Source organism: Pteropus alecto, unplaced genomic scaffold (assembly GCF_000325575.1).
Source record: "Pteropus alecto unplaced genomic scaffold, ASM32557v1 scaffold195, whole genome shotgun sequence".
NCBI lineage: Eukaryota > Metazoa > Chordata > Mammalia > Chiroptera > Pteropodidae > Pteropus > Pteropus alecto.
This window is the reverse complement of record NW_006438073.1, coordinates 6,162,144-6,183,805: the sequence shown is the minus strand read 5'-3', so window position 1 is coordinate 6,183,805 and position 21,662 is coordinate 6,162,144. Positions and strand designations below refer to the sequence as shown.

The 21,662-nt window shown below is 41.7% G+C and overlaps 1 protein-coding gene across 1 annotated transcript in view; it reads left to right on the top strand.

Annotated features, from left to right (window-relative positions):
• Positions 1-21,662, top strand: part of PRKN (parkin RBR E3 ubiquitin protein ligase) — an 833,405-nt gene that overhangs the window by 308,252 nt on the left and 503,491 nt on the right. The window contains exon 5 of the mRNA XM_015591869.1: positions 1,739-1,822. Coding sequence (XP_015447355.1) covers positions 1,739-1,822 — 84 coding nt within the window. The remainder of the gene's footprint in view (positions 1-1,738; positions 1,823-21,662) is intronic.

Genomic DNA, 21,662 nt, shown 5'->3' with positions numbered 1-21,662 from the left:
CCCCGAACTCAGGCTCCCAGACAGCAGCCCCCCTGAGGGCCAGTGCGTCCGGCCAGCTTCAGCGGGGGCTTTCGGTTTCATGAACGTGTGTTTGAAATGTAGCTGTTTTCGAGAACTCAGACTCCCAGACAGCAGCCCCGCTGAGGGCCAGCGCGTCCGGCCAGCTTCAGAGGGGGCTTTCGGTTTCATGAACGTGTATTTGAAATGTAGCTGTTTTCAAGGTCGGGTTTAAACAGCCTCTGTGGAAGTTCAGCTTCGTCTCTTTGAGGCAGACGTGAGCCTCCCTGTTCGCCTCTGCCCCCCGTCCTCCTCTGAGGCAGCGTGCGTGTGCGTGTTGAGTTGACGTAGGGAGGAGGCGAGCACTCTGTGGACGTGTCCGCGTGGCCGGGGCCCCGTCGGCCTCCCACGTTTTCGCTGGTTTCTGTGGCAGGGTTTCTGTGGCGACCACTTGGTCTGGATCGCGGAGTGGGAGGTCCTGGTGCTGACCGGTAGTGACCCACTTCCCTCCTGACGGGGACCTCTGGCATGGTCCCGATGTCCTCAGTAGTAAAATCATGGCAGCCGCTGCCTCTTGTCCTAGCCTTGCTTGGGCACTGGCTGGGCGCCTGCTCTCGAAATGCAACAGGCGCCTCCCTCCTCCCTCCCTCCCCGCCAGCTACCCACACACCCAGCTCTCATGGGACTCCCTCCCTGAGTCACAGCTGTGGATGGGACCAAGGCTGGGCCGCTCTCCACTTTCCCTCAAGCTGGCTGGCATCCCTCCGAACTCAGACGCCTCCCAGGCATATAAGGAGACTTGGCAACTCTCTGAGTACCCCCAAATCACTTTGACCATTGTCCCACTTAATGGGCTAGGTAGAGGATTGTGGGTTGAAATCTTTCCCTCCAGGCTTTGAAGATATTGCTGCTACTTTAAAATTCTATTTTGACTCTTGTTTCCAGTAGCTGATCTGACATTTCTCTCTAGAAGATTTCAGGATCTCCTGTATATAAAAATTTAACTTCATGAAAGTTTAACTTCTTCTGTGTTCACTGCTCCAGGTGTCACTCTGCCCTCTCTGCCTTCTGCCTTTTCTGTGCTTGTGACCTCTCAGCCTCCCTGTGGTCCTGCAGGGCGCAGAGGCCTCTCCTCTGCTGCAGCCTCTTGCAGATTTCCAGAAAAGAGCGGAAATCTCTTCTTGGCCAGTGCTGTCTTCTCATTGGGATTATAAGTTTGCCAGTTTCTAAGCGTGTTTCTCACAGTGCCTCAGGAGAGCGAGTCGGGAGATGTGACTGCTCAGCATGCCACCTGTGACAGGCCTGCCACCTCCTCAAGTTCCGCTGCTGCCCGCACGAGTCCTCTTGAGTGAAATTTGCATATGTGCTCATTTAAAAGTCATCCGTTGTAATTACGGTGAATTTAAGAATATTATTTAAGTTTTTTAAAAGTTAAATTGAACTGTAGGGGGCTGTACTAGATGTGAATGACCGTACTAGATGTGAATGACCTACGTGTTTGCAGCAATATGTAAATATCATCTTAGTATATTTACGAAAATAGTCCTGACCTACTGGATCCCCCAAAGGGTCTTGAGGACTCCCTGGGTCTGTGCATCATACTTTGAAAATCATTGGCAGACGCGTTAATTTCATCATCATTTGACAATATCAGTAGACAAATTGTAGAGGCTGTGTTAGGGAGAACATTCGGATTACAATTCGTGCACCCAGGATATGTGTGTTTTTTATTTCCTCGAAGGGCCCGTCTTGCTGGGACGATGTCTTGATCCCGAACCAGATGAGTGGCGAATGCCAGTCCCCACACTGCCCTGGGACCACCGCAGTGAGTAGCTGGTCAAGTCCAGTCCTTTAATTATGGCGTCTTCAGTGTTGACTAGGAAATTACAGTGGAGATAAAAACGCTAACCGACTTCTCTTCTGTCTGATAATACTCACCAAAAGCGCTATCGGATTCAAAGTGTTTATAATATTTACCAAGAATTCTGCCCTTGTTAGTACTCTTCAGTGACACTTCCTAGAGACTTAGCCACTTTGAGTGACTATGTTAAAACATGACAATTTAAACTCCTTACAAAGCGATATTCGTGGATTATACGGAAGAACCAGTTCAGAGTCTGGCAAAATAAAATAACAAAGATGTAGTGTTAATTTTTTTCTAATTCCGTGATAGTTTATATTTATATTCTATATCATTCAAAACTACTTTTTTGCTTTATCTCTTTCTGCCTTTCCTTAGCAGTTTTCTGACACGGTGGTCTGTGAGAAAATCTAGCATGGGTTACCAGATATACACTTGAATTGCCACCACCTGTCCTCTGCAGTCCCTCGTATGCTTGCAAATGGACGCCGTGCGTTTCATACAGAGCATATATTTTTTGAAAGAGACCCTGAGTACTTAAGTTATTTTTAAAATAATTTTATTATTATGGTCATGTTCGTAATTTGTAATTGTTATACTTTTTACCTCGAAAATCCCTGGGTCCATCATAATCTGATTGTATGTATTTCCTGAGCTGTGAATCCTGTGACAATGCCAACACAAATGTCGGTGGTAGTTCACAAACTGTCACAGCCAGCTGGCAGTTAATACCTTCTCTAAGGAACAAAGTCTGTCGATAGCAACAGGTACAGTGTTTGGGCCAGGGTCATTGGCGTGCCTTCCTTCCAACCTACTGGATGATCGCAAAGATACCGAGGTAGCAGCAAACAGCGTAATAGTCACTTTCCATCAAACTAGGGCTGGGGACCTTGACCAGATTTTTGTTAATGCACATCTCAAAGAAAAATAATGACTTGTATGTCATTCACAGATATCGAGCATAATACAGTCTTGTAAGTTTATTACTGGGATGAAATTAAAGTGCATGTATCTTATAGGGGAGAATTCTTAAGTATAATTGTATATGCATGTATAAAGTATAATAGTTATGTGGTATAGTGTACGTAACAGGCAGATGTAATTTCATTAATAACAGTGATAGATCCGTATCCTTTGGCATGTATAACGTTACAGTCTCCGTACCATCGTTACAGGAATGTGAGGTCCCTTGAAAACCTCCCTCCATCACTAACTGCCTCTCATGTACCTTGATATTAATTGGCGAGGTTCAGTTTCAGCAGAGTAGACAATTTTGCATCTTTAAAATCTAGCCTAAAATCTGTCTAAGCGGGAGACTGTGTCATGTGGGGTTGAAAATCATGGCCTTTGCTTGTTGAATATTTAGCTTATTTAGATATAAATACATAGAATTCAGTATAAATTAAGTTAGAATATAGTTCTATTTTGGTGAGCACAGTGACCAAACTTATACCCTCAAAAATAACTTATACCCTTTCACTTAGACCCTTAAAAATCTGGATTAAATTGCACACATGTATTTTTAAAAGATTGGCTGTGCTTACAACAAGGTAAAAAACAGTTTACATGCTAAAAATCAAGAGAAGGCTGAACTTCAGAGAGGAAAATGTATAAACTGCAGCCACTGACCACGGGAGACAAAGCTTCAGATTGGGTAGCCAGGCCTGAGATCACAGCTGGGTTTAAGGTGTCATCAAAGTGAAAGTCGAAACCGCAGAGTCCTGGTAAAGCCAGCACCCTCACTGGGTCAGCTGGCGAGGGAGGTGCCAGGAGTCATTGCCTGTTCTGTTCACTCTGCGTGGAGCTGGAAATGTTACCCCTTCGCATCTGTAAGCACGAACCCACCTTTACCTGAATTTGAGGCCCGTCAGTACTCACTCTATCTGTGTGGCAGGTGAAGGCCTGAGTCTAGGATCTTGTTTGAAGTGGTGGTGCCAGGAACTGAGCTGAAACTTACCCAAAACCTCCCAAAAAGCAGGTGCTCTCAACTGGGTCCTCAAATACTTCCCTCAGAAAATGTTTCAAGGAGCATGAGAAAAATCATGAATGAAAACAAGCCATTGTAGATGAGGGAGAGCGAGCAGAGATCAAACTTGGAATGAATGGAGGGAATGTAAGTGTGCTTAATGTTTTTAAAAAGTGAAGCACATGTAACATATGATTTAAAAACAAAAGACTATTAGAGGTATTCAATCATGTTAAAGATTAAACACACACAAGCCTGCATGTACACACTAACACAAGAAATTCCAGATTTAAACATTATTATAATTGACACAAAACTTACTAAATGGGTTAAATAGCAGATAAGAAAGGTAAAAGAGAAGTTTTTGGCTTTGATCTGAAATTCAACCTGCTAAAATGACTCCAAGTGTAGCCAGAAAATATAACAGATTTAAAATATAAAAGAGAAGCTAAACAACATGGAGGATAGAATAAGAAATCTCAAATATTGGCGTACCAGAAGAAGATAGAATGATGGAAAGAAATATTGAAAGAGATGATGAAGCAGAACTTTCCACCATTTTTCAGACTTAAGAATCCAAATGAATCTCGAGGAATAAAATGAAAGGCCAAACCAAATCAATCATACAGAGATTGCAGAAGTCAGAGAAGAAGTTCTAAAGGCAGCTGGAATGAAGAAGACTGATTATCTGTCCACAAGTGACAGCTGGATATTTAATGAACCAGCATTGATGTTGGAAGACACATGACAGAGGAACAATTCAGAATGGTGAAAGAAAATAATGTTAAGCTAAAATTGCATTTAAGAAAATCTTTTGAAAACAAAGGGCGAGAACAACAACAGAAAAGAGATCTTCAGGCAAACTCAAGAAATGTACCACCATCTAAACCTTTCAAATATTTTGAAACTAAACATTTTGGAAAGAAAGAAAATAATCCCAGAAGGAAGGCTTGACATTCGAGAAGGAATGGTGGAAAAAAAATGTGGCTAAACCTAAACAGAATATAACAATCAGCACGATTATATTTGATTTCTGATCATACTTATAAAGACTAAATATAGTTACTGAACAATATTGCAGGTAAGCATGGAGCAGGAAGTTAAAGCATTCTAGCATCTTTGTATTTTTCACCAAAAAGTCAAGATATTCACTAAAATTAAAGTTGTTTTTGGTACATGCATATTCATAGCAGCTTTGTTTGTAACAGCCAAAAATGGAAACAACGCACACGTCCAGCCACAGGTGACTTGGCGAACAAACGGTGCAGGCATGAATAGATAGGACAGTACAACTGGCACGTGCGCAGACGGATGGCTGTCAAATGACCGTGCTTGCTGAAAGAAACCGAACAGAGAAAGGAGACACTGCGTGATTCCGTCTATGTGAAATTCTGGAAAACGCAAACAATCCAGAAAATGTATCCCAGTTATCTAGGGATTGGGCAGACGCAAGCAGGAGCCAGTGAAATGGACTTAAACACGTCCGAGGAGCCTTTTGGGGTGAGAAATTATTCATGATCTTAAGTGTGATGTTGGCTTCACGGTTGTATATAATCGGCAAAACTTACCACATTTATACATGTGCCGTTTATTTGGTGTTAACGGCACCCCAATTAAGCTGTAGGAAAAATGGTGCCAATATGGGAGCTCCTCCCGAAAGGCCGCGAGCTCAGGCCACTCGATCGTGGCCTCCCTGCCAGTGGCCCTTCCCTCATGCACACGCTCTGCCGGCTGCCAGGCTCCACAGTGGACACCTGGCCACGGCCCAGGACACGGCTTTCTTTCCACTGTTGGGCAGATGCAGAGTCCCCACAGAGGGAGGGAGCCCCACGACACCCTGGCCACTCAGGGACCACAGACACCTCCCCGGCCCAGGGGGAGGTCTGCGCCCAGCATTACCTCTGAATTCCTGGCAAGGTTCTTTCTGCGGAGCCCGTGGGGGAGCCACGTGAGTGAGCCCACAGGGGCCAGGGGTTACTGCCCCCTCCCACGGGGCCCTGAGGTGCTGCACACGCGGATCTTGTGAGCTTGTCCCAGGCTGTGGGTGCCCCGTGCGTGGAGCCGAATCCGACCCGAGGCCTTCTCCCAGAGGCGCCTCTCCTGGGGCTGTGCAGCGAGCATACTCTCGATGGTGCAAACTGCCACGTGCAGATCTGCTGGAAATGTCTCACGTCAGCTGCCTTGGTAAATCGGTGTGACGGGTGCCGCAGAAGCTACAGATGGGGCCCTGCCCACATTCGCAGCCTCCCGAATCCGTGCCCCGGGGCGGCTTCCTGCCTCTGAAGGGGCATCGCTCTGGCTCCAGGCTCCCTCATCTGCACTGCACCCCTTTGTGATTTTTCTAGTAGGAAATGAGGGCTGCCTGTCCTCAAAGGCTTCTCTGAACCCCGTGAATCTGTGGCTTCAAGACTGGGCCTCAGTGCTTGGGCCACGCGTTCACTGTCCACACCCATGTGTCCTCACCACACCCCTGCTGGGTGAGCACGGAGGGCCGGGGGCCGAGTATGAAGCTGCCCAGCACACAGCACAGCAGACGCCCGAGTCGAGGAGCCCCTCTTCTCCCAGGGGAACACGCCCTCCAGGTCACAGGACCCTTTGCCGGGTTCCTCATGGGACCTCAGGCTGGGAGCCGTCTGGGAAGCAATCCCTTGTGATTTCCTGGAAACAGTTCCTGGCCCAGTGAGGTGCTGGGTCTAGCTGGTGTCACCATAGACCCTTTTAGCTAAAGATGCATTTGAATTGTCTAGGATAACCATCCAAGGGATTGAAATAAAATCCAGATGCCAAGTTATTACCAAAAAAATAGGAGAATGAAGATAGAAATGGGACAAATAGCACATACACCGTACAAAATGATAGAAATATAAACAGTACTGTGATTAAACGTAAGTGTCCTAACTGAAGTTTAAGAGACAAAGATTCTTAGACCGAATTAAAAGAAGAAAATCCAGTTTTATTCAAGTTACAAAAGATGTAAGAACAAAGCCATTGAAATAAAAGAATGGAGAATGATATGCTGGACAAATATTAACTAAAAGAAAGCTATTTGAACTATTTAAATTGTATATGAAATAGATTTTTAGGGAGAGGGGGAAGCATTACTAAAACAAAATGGTGGCTCTCTAGGTCTTAATAAAAGTTTCAATAACCTGGAAAGATGTAATAGTTTGAAAATTGTATGATCTTAGTAACATGGACTCAAAACACATTACGAACAGTTTTTGGAATCAACAACTCATATGAATAACTCTCCCACAAAGATGGGAGGTCGTAAGGTGACTCCCCGAGGGGCTGAGAGCTCCTGCAGTACAGACTCAGGAGAGAGGTAGCCGGTTAACGCAGGGAGCAGGTGGCATTGTGGGTGCAGCGCCTGGCTGTGACAGGCTACCCACCTGCCCCCCCCCGTTTTTTTCAGACAAATACGCAGCATTTCAGCAATTGATTGTGTTTAGGACATTCAGACATTTAAATATCACTAACAAAAACATAATCATAAAAAAATCTCTTAAACATGGAAATTCAATGAACTTAGTCAATAAGAAAAAAAATCCAAATGAACTTATGAGATCGAGCAACAATGAAAATACACCACATATCAAATTTTTGGGAGATGTACCTGAATTAATATTTAAAGGAAGTATTGAATACTGAATAAGTATTTAAAGGACCATAAATGATTACTTTTATTTAAAAAAAGAAGATAACGTTTTTAAACGCTGTTTTAGAAGGCGGAAAAAGAAATCGTCATATCCAGCTATTTTTTCTCCCATAGCTAATGAACACTAAATAAATGTTGGTTAAATAAATGAACTGGAGGTATGCGTGCCCCTGACTGACAGTGGCAGCGGCTGGCATACGGGCTCAGTGTGAGACGTTAGTTCCTTAATCACTTCTCTTAAAACCGTTTTTTCTGGCTTGCATTTTTACAATGCAGCCAGATACAAACCATGACTCCTGTATTTTCTAAAGCTTTTTGTTTCTTAAGGAAGTGAGAAGATAGGCATTTTTAAGTAGTTTATCATACTTAAGTTTGTAGGGTATTTTTAATTTTTGACAGTATTTTGTACACTGTATATTATATTCTCATAAAGAAGCTTAATTTCCATCACTTGTATAAAATGAATATGCATGTACTTAAAATTCAAAATGGCAGGGTTTCTGATGTATTCTTAATTAATGTTTATGTACTTAAAGATAATCTAACTAGATCATTTGAAATAGCAGTAAAATTTAACCTTGGTTTTTAGGAGTACAAATATAAACTTGACCTTTAGACAGAGAACTCTGAACCTAATTCGCTTTTACACTAATCGCTGTCATCTTAGGAAAGGACATAGCATTAGTTCTGAAAGCCATCTTACTTTTTATGTAAAGAATTTTCTAGTGAACTCAAAGGGTATATGCTTGAGAAAAGAAGAGTTAAAAAATCAATTCGGGTTTTCTCCATTAGTGAAATTAATTCAACTCCGGATATGACATAAGCCTTTAAATTTTCTGTGTAAATCTTCATTTTATATTTTACCCATGTAACAATGCAGATGGTTGTGTTGGGACGCGTGCCGGGGGTATGTGCCTTATTTGCACACGCATAGGCCAAGGCAACCTCGGAAGTCCTGTCCTCTACGCATTATTCCTGAGTTTCAGATTATGACTTCTAAAAATGCACCTGCCCTGGCCATCCAGCACTCCCCACAAAGACCCCTGGTAACAAGGGCATCCTCAGCCCACTGTGGGACCGTCACCTTCCCCTCACACCTGGCATTTAGGCAGCAGGGGTTAGGATAAGGACCTAGTCCCAGTATAAAAAAAGAAAAAACATTAAATCCTGCCTCTCGTTGTTTATTTGTACTTCTATAATAAAAGGATGTAAACTAAGTGGCTTATAAACAACACCCATTTGTTTCTCCCAGTTCTGGAGGCTGGGGGTCCAAGGTCAAGGCGCCAGCAGATTCGCTGTCCGGAGAGAACCCTCCTCCTAGTTCACAGACAGCAGGTGCCCTGTGGAGCGCTCCAGGGTCCTTCATGAGGACGCTAATTTCAGTCCTGAGGACGCCCAGTGCTCTCACATCTGATCCCTCCTCAAGGCCCCACCGCCAACACCGTCACTCAGCGATTAGGTTCCAGTATAGGAGTTTGAGGGACAGGGTGGGACACAAATATTCAGACCGTAGAGATCTTCAGAGTAGTAAATGACCATGGTCATTGTTTTTATTCTTGTTGAGGGGTGTTGGTTTTACTACTTAACACGCTGTAACATACATTATACTTTAGATTTTTGAGAATATCTACCAGAAGTTCCATGTAAAATAATATAGTATTTTCTTTAGATTATTTGATTTTGACAGGAGTTGAAGTCTTACTAGAATTTTTTTTTTCTTATCAGAAACAGCTGTATAAGACCTCTTAAAATAACTCAAAGACTTATTTTAAATGAAATTTAGATACTAAAAGCTATCCCCTGAAGTATAATAAATAATAAATAACGTTATTATTACTCAATGTAATAAATGAAGAGATTTCATCTTACTCCACATGTAATTTATTTCTTGCATTTTCCCCCAGTCGGGCTCAGTACATGTCACCTGGAACATTAATTTGAATAAAAAGTTAATATTCATAGTCCCTATCGCAGATTTTATCTTTTTGGGAGATGTTGACTAAAATAAAATGAATAATAGATAAGAGTCACCTAATATGAGCGATTTTCATGTATAGGGTATTTGCATATTTTATTTTCAAAAAGTTTCTTATTAACGTTTTAGCTTAATGAAATGAATCTCAAAGGGATCTGTGTTTCTTTTTATTGTTGTTTTAGATGTGAATTGGCATCTCACAAAATGAGATTCAGGGGTTTCTCAGGATGATTTTCTGGTATAAACAATATGTTCTTTTCCCGCGTCTAATAATAGTGAAAGGTTGGCTTCTATTTGTTTCAAAGAGAAGATCTCAGGTTGACCAGTTGTCGCAGAGAGAGTCACGAGTGACAGCTTTTATTTGCAAGATGTAGAAGGAGTTGTGGGCTCTCAGTCTCGTGTTGCTTAGCTCCTGTGCCCAGCGCAGTAACCGGCGTGAGTACAGGCATCTCCACATGTGTGTCTGTGGCTTCCAAGGGCCACACGTGATCTCAGAGGGCAGCCGGCGCTTACGGGTGGAGGGCGGGGACCGAAAACAGAAAGAAAAGAGGGAAGAGCACACGCATGTCCCTGTCATTCTGCCCCAATGTTTGGCTGAAGAGAAGTGGGCGCCACACCCTCACGCTGTCCCGCACAGTCAGAGTTCCTTAATTCTAAGTAAAAATGAGTTGTGAAAGCTTTGAAGTCAAACTCAGATGACAATTGAATAGTATCTGAGCATGACAAAATGTTCTCTCTTGTCCGACGTGCAATTTGGGTGACAAACTAGAAAATTTTTATAGCCTTTTTCAAAAACCGATCAACTCTTCAGGCTCAAAGCAGTTCATTACTAAACCAAGTTTTGAGTACTCGATAATAAAAAGTGTCAGTTTTTAAAATAAGATAAAATTAGTAGATACTTTTATTACAGGACCAGGTAAAATTTTACAACTTTAAACAAACTAAAAAAAAAATCTTAAAATGTAGTTTATATGTAATAATACATTAGACTATGTGGGGGGAAAAAAAAAAGATGTCTTTCAGAAAAATACCCAGAAGTGCAATTGCTGGGTCAAAAGGTAGTTTTATTTTTAATTCTTGAGGAAGCTCCAAACTGTTTCCCGTAGCGGCTGTACCAATCTGCAGTCCCACGAACAGTGTATGAGGGCTCCCTTTTCTCCAAGTCCTCGCCAACGCTCGTTTTTGATTTATTGACAATAGCCATTCTGACAAGTGTGAGGTGATATCTCACTGTGGTTTTAATTTACATTTCTCTGATGATTAGTGACCTTGAGCATCTTTTCATACATATGTACCCTCTTTGGAGAAATCTCCCCAAACACTAATTCGTAAAGACCTCATGGCAGCGCCATTCACAATAGCCAAGCTATGGAAGTACCCTAAATGCCCATCAACAGATGATTGGATAAAGAAGTTACGATTCATATACGCAATGGAATATTACTCAGCCATTAAAAAATGAAATCCTACCATTTGCAATGACATAGATGGACCTAGAGGTCATTATGCTGAGTGAAATAAGTCAGAGAAAGATAAATACCATATGATTTCAATTATATGTGGAATCTAAGGAACAAAAAGAACAAACTAATCAAAAATGGAGTCACAAACATAGAGGATAATCTGGTGATGGCCAGAGGGGAGGGAGATTAGGGGGCTGGGAGAAAGGGGTGAAGGGTTAAAGAAGCACAAATCAGTAGTCGAGAGATGGTCACGGGGACGGGGAGCACGGCGCGGGGAACGCAGTCAGCAGTGATGTAATGGCTGGATGGGGGGCCAGAGGGAAGACAGAGCAATCAGGGGGATCGTTTCATAAACTATGTAAATATCTAACCAATGTACTGTACACTTGAAACTACTAATAAAATGCTTAATAAAAGAAAAAGAAAAAAGAGGAAGGGTATCCATTTTTAAGAGCGCTGAAGAAATTGTAGTTTTTAAGAATCTGGTGTATTTTGTGAGGCTCTGAAGCCTCGACTCAATCAAGTGAATTTTCTTTTTCCGTAACGTTCTGTGACACAGTCCCTTTTTCTCTGGGCTCTTTCACAACTTAGAGAAAATCGCATCGTCAGTCATCTTCTCTGCGGTGGTGTTAAAGGCGCTTATATACGATTATATGAAAAAATTAATCTCCAAGGAAAAGAAACCAGGTCGCAGGCGTCAGCGTATGTGTACCAAGCACCTACAGACACAAGATAACCAGTGTGCACGCTGAAGCCCCACAAATGCAACCTTAGGCTAGTTTACGATGCCATTTTTTTAAGCAAATGTGCAGTTTCTATAGTAATTTTTTTAAATATTGAAATTAATTCTTGCATCCTCAATTCCAGGAAGCTCCTAGCCTGTGTGAATTGTAAATAGTTTTTTTTTTTCCACTTGCTGATCTTTGATATCTGCGCTGTAATATATGTCTTATTTTGTGTACAGTAGAAGAAAATCGTGCACATTACCACAGCACTGCTTGGATATGACCACTTTTAAACCAGTTTATTATTCCCAGAGGCTTCAAAAGTTACTTCTTAAATTTTTGCCTTTCTATAGAATTATTCCAAAGTCAGATATGTCAGTGAGAGTCCGTATTGAAGGTTGTGTTATGGCTTTAGACAAGGGCCTCAGACAACAAAGGCATAACAAATGAATTTATCATGATTAATCAGAAAAAGCTATGCTTCTAGACCACTAGATTTTACATTAGGCAAGAAAGTATATCGATCTACCAGAAAGATAGCAGTAGGTATAAAAAGATAATTTCAAATAGATTTATAAATGAAATCCTGAGAACTGGAGCAAAGAAAGGTTAAATCCAGCTTTAGCGTCCGTGAATGTTTCACTGGGGATGGTAGGTTAGACCTAAATGGAAATCTCAGAGATTAGGGACCAGAGGTCACTCTGCGATGGCCTCCGTGCGCATAAATAGGCAGCTAATGGGGTGAGAAGAAGAGAAGGAGGGTGTGCGAATAACGGGTCAGGAGAATGAGACCCGCTTCTCAGCCAGGAAATAGCCCTCTCGATCCTCCGGGCACTGGGAAGTCCACACGCCATGGCGCCTTGATGACAGTCATTAAGAAGCCATCATCTCTCTTCTCGGATCAGGCTAGCTCTCCAAAAGTTATCGAGGGCCATGATAAAATTTAGTTTTTAAGATATATGCTACAAAAAAGACTTAAAGCCAGTTTACCAAACTTGAGATTTAGAATGGAATATATAAACATATGGTGAATAAAATCAAAACTGAGAAGAATTTCATGTGCTGTTGACCCCCATGTGGTGAAACATTCACTTCCACTTACGTTTCTCGGAAAACAAACAGTTTGGGATCCTCAGATCTGAATTTCCTAAAGTAGGTAATTATCATCGCCCTCAATACTCAGAGTTCTGGAAATAAACTCAGAGTTGATCATCCTCCGTGAGTGTTTTTATGAGATGAAGAGAAAACTTTTATGTTTAGAGGTAGGAAAGCAAAACAGAATTTTAAAAATCTGTGTCTTTCCGTTGAAAGAAATGCCATAATTTTCATAAATGGCATTTATTTGTCGGGTTGTTCAGTGGACAGAAAACAAAGCTCGACCTTCGAGGCATGGGACTCGCGGTGGGGGTGGGACGTCACAGACGTGACGCGAACTGGGATTCAAAAGAGCGAGGGGAAACGGGCTGAGCACGTCTTCTGTGCCAGGCACCGGGGTAAGGAAGTGGGTGTTTCACCTGTGGCTCCCACGGTTCAGGAACCATTTCAGGAGTCAGACCTGTAGACAAACGATGATTTTTACCACGAACTGAATGTTGATAAAGATGGACATGAGGGACTGTAAGAGGACTTCCCTTTGGAATAAAGCAGAAATAAGACATGTGGACGTGTTATAAATGCCATGAGACGGCACAGAACGTGTGGGAGTTCAGGAAGGGAAATTCTCTCAGTACAGGTGATCAAGGAAGGCTTCTTGGAGGAGGTGGGGCCTGAGGGATGGGCGGTGGAATTTCCACTGGCGGTGATGCTGGACGGTTGGGAGTGTTTTCCAAGGTCGAGGAAATGACAGGAATAAAGGGATAGAAAAAGGTAAGAGTCATTCCTTCAGCAAATTACTGTTAGCCACCTGCTCTCCGCCAGGCAGTCTCTTGGGCTCTGCTGTGTGTGCAAAGCCAACCTTCCCTGTGGCCGTGGCTCCGCCCAGCCCTCATGACATTGCACTGGACACAGGGGACGATGAAGAGGAAAGGGCAGGATGCTATGAAGATGTGAGAACCGCCTGGAATGGGAGAGTTGGGGGCAGCCCTGACTGGGGAAAGAGCCAGCTCTGGGAGGGGGGAGGGGAAGCGGGCGACTCCCAGCAGGTGGGACCACCTCCAGAGCCCTGATGTGGGAGGGCACCTCGGAGAGAGCATCTGGAATGTTAGCGGTAACTGAAGGGTAAGAGGTAGTGTCCTTCGCTGTGTCTGTTATCGCTCTGTCTGTGGGTTTTTATGGAGAGGGTTATGAATAGATGGTAAGAGAAGTCATCTGACCACGCTGAAGTTTGGCTGTTCTGAAGGCCGAGATGGCAGGTCAGCTGGCTGGCATGAGGGGTGGGGTAAGGAACAAAGAAAGAACACGAACATCTTAAGGGGAACAGAAACAAAGATTATTTTTACGTGACTTTATTTACTGCCCTTGAACCCCGTCAGCATGAGAATGAAGGTAAATGAGAACTGGTGTTGGCTTTTCTTAAAACTGGAAACACACACACAGATGAGATTTCAGTTGAGAACCGATTAGAAACCACGCTTTTCGTGTATTTATTGGATCATTAAGAGCAGCCATATGGCCGTCTTCTGTCTTATCTGTTCGCTTCTCTCCAGTATGTTCCTCAGTGGGAGTCTGTTTAGTGGTTGATGGAAAGTCTGACTTTATCGGCAACTCTCCGTTATCTGTAATTGCCAGAAGTGGATGGTTCGATGTGAAGGGTTTCCCTTCCCTTCTCTCCCTGCCACTCCCTTCTGTCAACCTTCCTGGAAGACTGGGGACCTCTTGCCTTTGCCATTAGCTTTTGAAAATATCAGAGGGGGGAGGAGACGGGCTCCTATGGGAAGTAAAGGTTGAGATGGTCTGAGAAGGCAGCCAGCGCTTCTTAGGCGTAACTGAGCCGACTGTAGCTGCATGCTGACTGGGGGAGCTGGGTTGAGACTTAGGGTGTCTCCCTGTGCATCCTTCTGCATCTGGATGCATGTTAGACAACTTCTGGTCTGGTCGTTTCCAGTTCTCCATTTGTGAAACAAAGATTGAGCGTCACTCATGAAATTTCACTGAGTGTTTATGAGGATTCAGGACTCAGTAAAGCCTCCTGGGTTTCAAAAATGAAAGATGTTCTCTTAGGATCACGTAACTCTCGATATCTGTAGATTGTTATACCTGATTCAGAAATGGCTACACGATTGTCTCCCCTTATCTGTGGGGGGCACATTCCAAGACCCCAGTGGATGCCTGAAACCGTGGGTAGTGCCGAACTCAGTATATACTATGTTTGGTCCTACACATACATGCCTATGACAGAGTTTAACTTACAAATTAGGCACAGTAAGAGATTAACAACAATAACTAGTAATAAAATAGACAGTTATAACTATATACTCTAATAAAAGTTATGTGAATGTGGTCTCTCTCACTTAAAATATCTTATTGTACTGTACTCACCTTTCTTCTCAAACTTTTCCTTACTCACAGCTTCACAGATAGACGATTTGTTCTCGCTTTAGGGCTTACCAACCTCAGCATGTGATTTTTTTTTTCCTTATTAAGTTGAGAACTTTCACCTTTTCATGTAAATGAAACACATTACTGCTTTTCTTTGGCATATTCAAGTTCTCGGCATCACTACTCCTGTGATTTGGTGTCATTATTAAATAAAGTGAGGATTATTTTACCTGAACACAAGCACCATGAGAGCGTGACGGTTGGTCTGATAATGGAGGTGGCTACTGCATAATTAACCGGCACGTAGAGTGTCTAGTGTGGGGACGCTGGACAGAGAGACGATTCACGGCCTGGCTAGGATGGGGTAGAGGCAAGCGATTTCGCCACACTACTTAGAAGAGCACACGATGTAAAACTTGTGAATTGTTTATTTCTGGAACTTTCCATTTAACATGTCTGGACCATGGTTGACCTTAGGTAATTGAAACTGCAGAAAGAGAAACCACAGATGAGGTGGGAATGACTGTATTTTCCTGGATTCCAGACTTGTCATTTTTTCCCTTAGAGTTATCTAATTTCTCAATTTCTTACCTGCCTTATAAAAATTGACTATTTCAATCAAGCAAAGAACCATTTCTCCATGTGCTTCGACCATTTCATTAAAATTCACACCGATGTTCCCAAGAATTATAAATGTCATTATGTGACTTTATGTTCAGAAATTAAAACTCATATCACTTAGCACAATGTCCAATATATAAAGACCCTTTAGAGAATTGCTTCTTATGTAGTATTTAATAGTGCATGGTATTAATTATTATAAGGCATGCATTTAAACTTGGACATTTCCTTGATTGAACAATGAAGTGTTTTAAATACACTTACTGCTGAGGACTGGTTCAGTCACACACTTCAATGAGGAGATGTTTATTTCAGATGGATAAAGCAAATGTAAATGGAGAAAAATGCTCCGTGGGGTCCTTTACAGGTTGATGGGCAGGCCATAAGCTCTAAAAGAACAAAGCCACAACAAGAGAAATACAAAGGTGCATTTTATTGGCGTTGAGCTTGAGGGGCCTCTAGTGGATGGCTTCTATTTACTCCTGGGGACGAAGTAGAGTCAACCGAACTGATGTAGAGAAGTGACCCTGTAGAGTAGGGTCCATCAGCCGCAGTTATGGGCCTAGATAAGCTAACTGTCACCAAATAATAGAAAGAGACCCAGACAGAGGGTCAGTTAGGATACTGCAAAGTCACGATTACGGTAAGCTAGCGTTTATTCTAAGGCTGGTTATGTACTGTTTAAAGCATGGTTCTTTAGAAACCATGGAATAACAAACATCATGTTAAGAACTGTGATTTAGTCTGAGTTTTCCACATTTTCTTTCCAACTGGAGTATCTCCTAAGGGTTCTCTTTGAGATTTCCCAGGTGGCCCTCCAAAACAAACAAACAAAAAACTAAACTAAAAATAATAATAATAACAATCTAAACCCTTCACAGTGGTGACAGCCAGTTATCCTTTAGAAAAAGAGAGGGAGGGAGAGGGTGAGTGAGAGGCGGGGTGGGGGCGGGTTCGGAGGGGTTCATTACGGTTAGCTGCATAATTAGAAATGCGTTATCCGCTCACTCAGATGATGCTTTAAAGACCTGTCGGTGAGAAAGTCCTCCAGCTGCTAGGAGTCGGCCCAGAAGCGTTTGCAGGTGCAGGAACTAAATCTCAGCAACTCACACCTTGAGGAGACCTATCCGTGGGCCAACCAGCGCACGGAAGACCTTACGAACCGCAACGTTGGTTTATTATTTCATACTCTGGGACACCTTCAGTTACCAACATTTCTCGCTGCCCTCTTAGATGTGTTTCTGTTCTTCCTCCCTCTCTTCCCCTCCCTTTTTTCTCTCTCCCCGCCTTTTTCTTTCTCTCTCCTTTGACAATCCCCAACTATCTCGGCCTTGCCCTTGTTTTCAAATGTGTCTGCACATTCTTTGACACTCCTCTCATCGAAGGTGGGTTCTAATTCCCCTTCCGTTGGACCTGGGCCCGGCTTAGTGATGTATTTTGGAAGACTAGAGAACAGCACAGGTGGTGGTGTATTACTTGGGAGGCGGTAATATAACATACAAAGTAATGTTTGTCTAGCTTTGTCTTTTGAGCCTTCAGCCAACACGGGAAATGCCTGGATTTCCTAAGGCCACCAGGCCGAGACACCTTATGGAGCGGCCACACGGGAATAGAGAGAGGAAACTAAGGAACTCAGGTGGCCCGGCCCCCACAGGTCAGCCCTCCCATCCACGCCTGCCATCTGTGTGATGAAGCGAGCCTCAGACCCTTCCGGCTCGCAGCTTCGGGGCCTCCCCAGCCACTGCCAAGGGGGCGGAGATAAGGAGTCTCCACCCCACTCTGCTCATAGTGCAGATTTATGGTCAACGTAAAAAGAAATTTTTAAGGCGTTTGGGGTGCTTTGTTGCGCAGCAATGGACAGTTGAAACCATAGCATTCTTCATGATCACGTAATTATACAAAAGACTACATACACTCTGATGTACAGATCTACGGATGTGTGTGTATGTCTCTGTGACACAGTTTTTGTGAAAGGGCTTTGAATGAGAAATCAAACCATGATTTGTTGATGAAGGTATCCATGCAGCATTATATGGGCTTGGGAGAGAGTTCATTCATGCTGGGCTAGAATTATTTGTTTATCTGAAGTATGTCTTTACCTTGGATAATATGGGATCAATAATAACAAGTATGTTCCAGTGAACTCCCCGCCTTAATAGGTACCGAATGCACCACTCAGTCATGACAGAGGAATTAAAATGCAGTTGTAGATCCTCCAATCTAATCCTGTCATGGCTCCCTGAGGCCGCACCCCGGTCTCTGAGATTTGTGTGCATGTTTCCTAAGTCACCATCAACAACTTACTGATAAATGGTTTCACCTGATGGCTTCCTTTTACAATAGTCGCACTTCTACAAAAGGCTGAACTTAGTGTGTAGCCTGGCACACCAGCGTGGGCAGTGGCATCAGAGAAGCCCATTGTGAATTCTTGTTCTGATACGTACGGGCTGGTGGCCTTGAACAAAATCTTTGCACCCTATGGGCTTCTTCATTTGTGAAGTGGAGATATCAGTGCCTTTCGTACGAGGTCTTTGGAGGGTTAAATCTGATACGGGGGAAGCAGTGCATACCTCAGAGCCTCTCCTTATTAGGGGTCAATAAATTGTAGTTATTATCACCGTAGTTGTTCTTATAATGTGCTGACTTTTCTAGGTTTGGTTTACTAGATCTTCTTCGACTTTTGCCACCAGGATTGGGGGCAGTTTTGCATAATGCCTATGCAGGCGATTGCCATTTCTACAAATAACACGAAGTATTCAAACTGATAAAGTTGCTCTGACCATAACTTTGTGACAAACTGTAACATCTGTAGTTCCTTAAATAAAAATGTACTCAAGCTGCATTTTATATAACACGCGATTGTGGCATAGATAAAATTCTCTACCAGCCAATCCGGAGGAAAAAAATAACAGTCATAATGGCTTAGAATAGTGTTGTTGACTTTTATTTTTTTGGAGAACCATGTGCCAACATGATTATTATAATACCACACATTTTTAAATGTCATAATAGAAGTGCAATTTAAAGTTATGATACCTCATTTTCACTGAGTTCATTATTTTCAAAATATGTGTTGCTTTTTCTGATTATAAGACCATAATGTTGGCTATAAAGAATAAGCCGACGTACTTGCACACAAAAAAAAGCGTGTAAGACTCATGTCCAGTCACACTGACGGAGAAACTCCCAGTTCTCTTTAAGTGTGTATTCTAGACTGTTTCCAATGAGCACATGTGTGTGCTCACTTGGACACACATATCCGTTTTTCATGGCATCATATCACATATGCTATTTTGTCTTGTATCTTTTACTTCATACGTGTCAATAGATAAAGGTCAGTGTGATCACTCTCGGTGATCGATGCTGTTGTGTTCTGCTTAAGCTCCGATATTTTAATACTCCAACGAGTATTTAAAAGCTGCTTTGCGTGTCACTGTAAAGGCCACACTCCCGTGTTCTTCCGACGCACACTTCCGTGACCTCGTCTGGTCACGTGTTGAAGGGTTGCAGTGGCCAAGTCTTTACATTGAAAGTGTTGTAATGGTTCGTTTCAGAAGGTTCTCCGGAAAGTCTGCTCCAATTTCCATTCTCTCTAAAACTGTGTGAGAACAGAGTTGTTGTTTTTTTTCCTCCTATCCTTTAAGTTAGATGCTTTTATTATTTTTAATTTGCCAGTTACTTGGGTGGAACACAGCATCTCCTGTTAAATTGCCTTTCTCCCATTCCTAAGAAGCTTGAATATGACTTTATTATGTATTGCTCATTATTATGTCTATCTTTGTTTCTTGTAATTACTCGTTACAAACATTTCTTATAGTAACCCTTCGTGTGTCATAGGTGATACAAATAGTTTCATCAGTAAGTAATTTAACTTGAAAGTCTTTTTATGTTGTTTTAGAACTATTTAAGCTTTTGATGGAGTTAAAATATTGTTTTCTTTGTAGGATTATGCCTTTGCCATCATGCATACATAGCAGGGTTTTCTTGACACTCAAGAGCATTATAAATATTTACTGAAAATCTTTTCTAGTGTTTTTATGGTTTCACTTTTTAAAATATTTGATCTATATAAAGTTTATTTTGGTGTGAACAGTATATGAATATAATTTTACTTATTTTACCCACAGAAATCTACAAATTAATTTTGCTGCATCATTTATTGACTAGAATACATTTTCCCACTGATTTGAAATAAATTCCATCTCTGTATTATAGTAACTTTGGGATCTTATCTGTAGAGTCTGTCTTGCTTCATTCATCTGCTTATTTGGCCTCCAAACCTACAGCGTTTTGATTAACATATACACATTATAACATGTTTAATATCAAATGCCATAAGTTCTTTCAATTGCCGTCACATTTTTCTTTGGTACTAACACAGATTAAGTTTTTCACATAGTCTAGAATTTTTATAAAGTTCGAAAATAAATTTCATGAATTTGTTTTTAATACATGAGTTAAGCATGTCATCCTAGAGATGTGTAGTCAAGACAGAAAGAAATTTAAATGTTGATTACATAAAAGCAGGATAGATCTCGTTTTTTAATTCTGAGCTATGTCTAGAAAACCTAATTCCCACAAATTAATTCTTCAGCATTTTATCATATACATAGTGCAAGCTGTTGGCTAGTATTCTTGATTGACCAGCAGTTCTGAGCCACTAAACTGTACTTCCCTAAAAGGTTAACATTCTGTGCTGGGCGATAATTTTCCTCACCTGATGAAACAGAGTGCTGGGTAAGGTTACCTGGAAGGCTGTTCTCCTCTGAATTATATGCAGCATCAAATACTTTTCCATTTGAATATAGTGTGTTATCCGTTGTCTAATAACAGCTTTTAAAAAATGATTATTTCTATTTAATTTATCACATTACTTTTAGGAAAGTTAAGTGTTAATAAGTTTGGCACTGCAATGTTCTTTATTATCGCTTATTCTTCTAAGTCTAATGTATTCTTTTGTCCATATTTCAAGTATTGCCATGTAATTTTCTTAAGTAAATGGAGCTTTCCAAAAATGCCTACAAGCAAGAAGGAATTAATAATTTATGAGAACTATGCTTGTTTTTATTTTTCTCTCTCTCTTTTGGATCAATTTAATAAGGCAGCAGAGTATGGGCTTAAAAGCATTGGAGCAAGAAAGAGCTAGGTTCAAGATACTTTCCAAGCACTACTAGCTGCGTGCCCTTGAACACAGTCTTAGTTCTTCACTTATAATGTAGGGAATGCCAACAGCGTCTACCATGAGGGTTGTTTTGAGCATCTTACTAGGAGATATACATGTAAAGCAACTAACAGTACCTGATACATATATATCATGCACTCACTAAATTTTGGCTACGTTTATAATTATGCAATCTAATGACATTCTGAGAGGCTAATGTACAAAGCTTTCAAAAATGTATTATATTTTTGCTTCGATTTGTTTCTTATAATCCTCAAACATTATGATTCTGTTGTTTCAAACACTATATTGTATTAAATTAATTTAATTAGAACAGTTAAACAGAAAGGGCATTTTCCATCTGACATAATGCTTTGCAGGGCTGGATCAGAGTTAAGAGAAAGCTCTTATTTATATTGAGCATATTGATTCATGCATTCAACAAGTATTTATCAAGTATTTAGACAGAATTCTAGATTCTAGGGATGAAGAGGTAAACAAGATAGAAAAGATAGGAAGAAAACATACAAGATTATATAGTTAAATGAATGAACAGAGAATTTCAATTGACAACTGCTATAGTTTTCCAAAAGCCTCCAAACTGTTTTCTGATAAAGTATTAAGAGGGAAGGATTTCTAAGACAAAAGACAATTTTTTAAAAAATCATCTTTTAACTACAAAGAATCTGTGGGAATGATCATAACTCAGAAGTCTGGCTTTCTATTGTGCTTCTTTAAAAAGATACTGACCAAGTAAC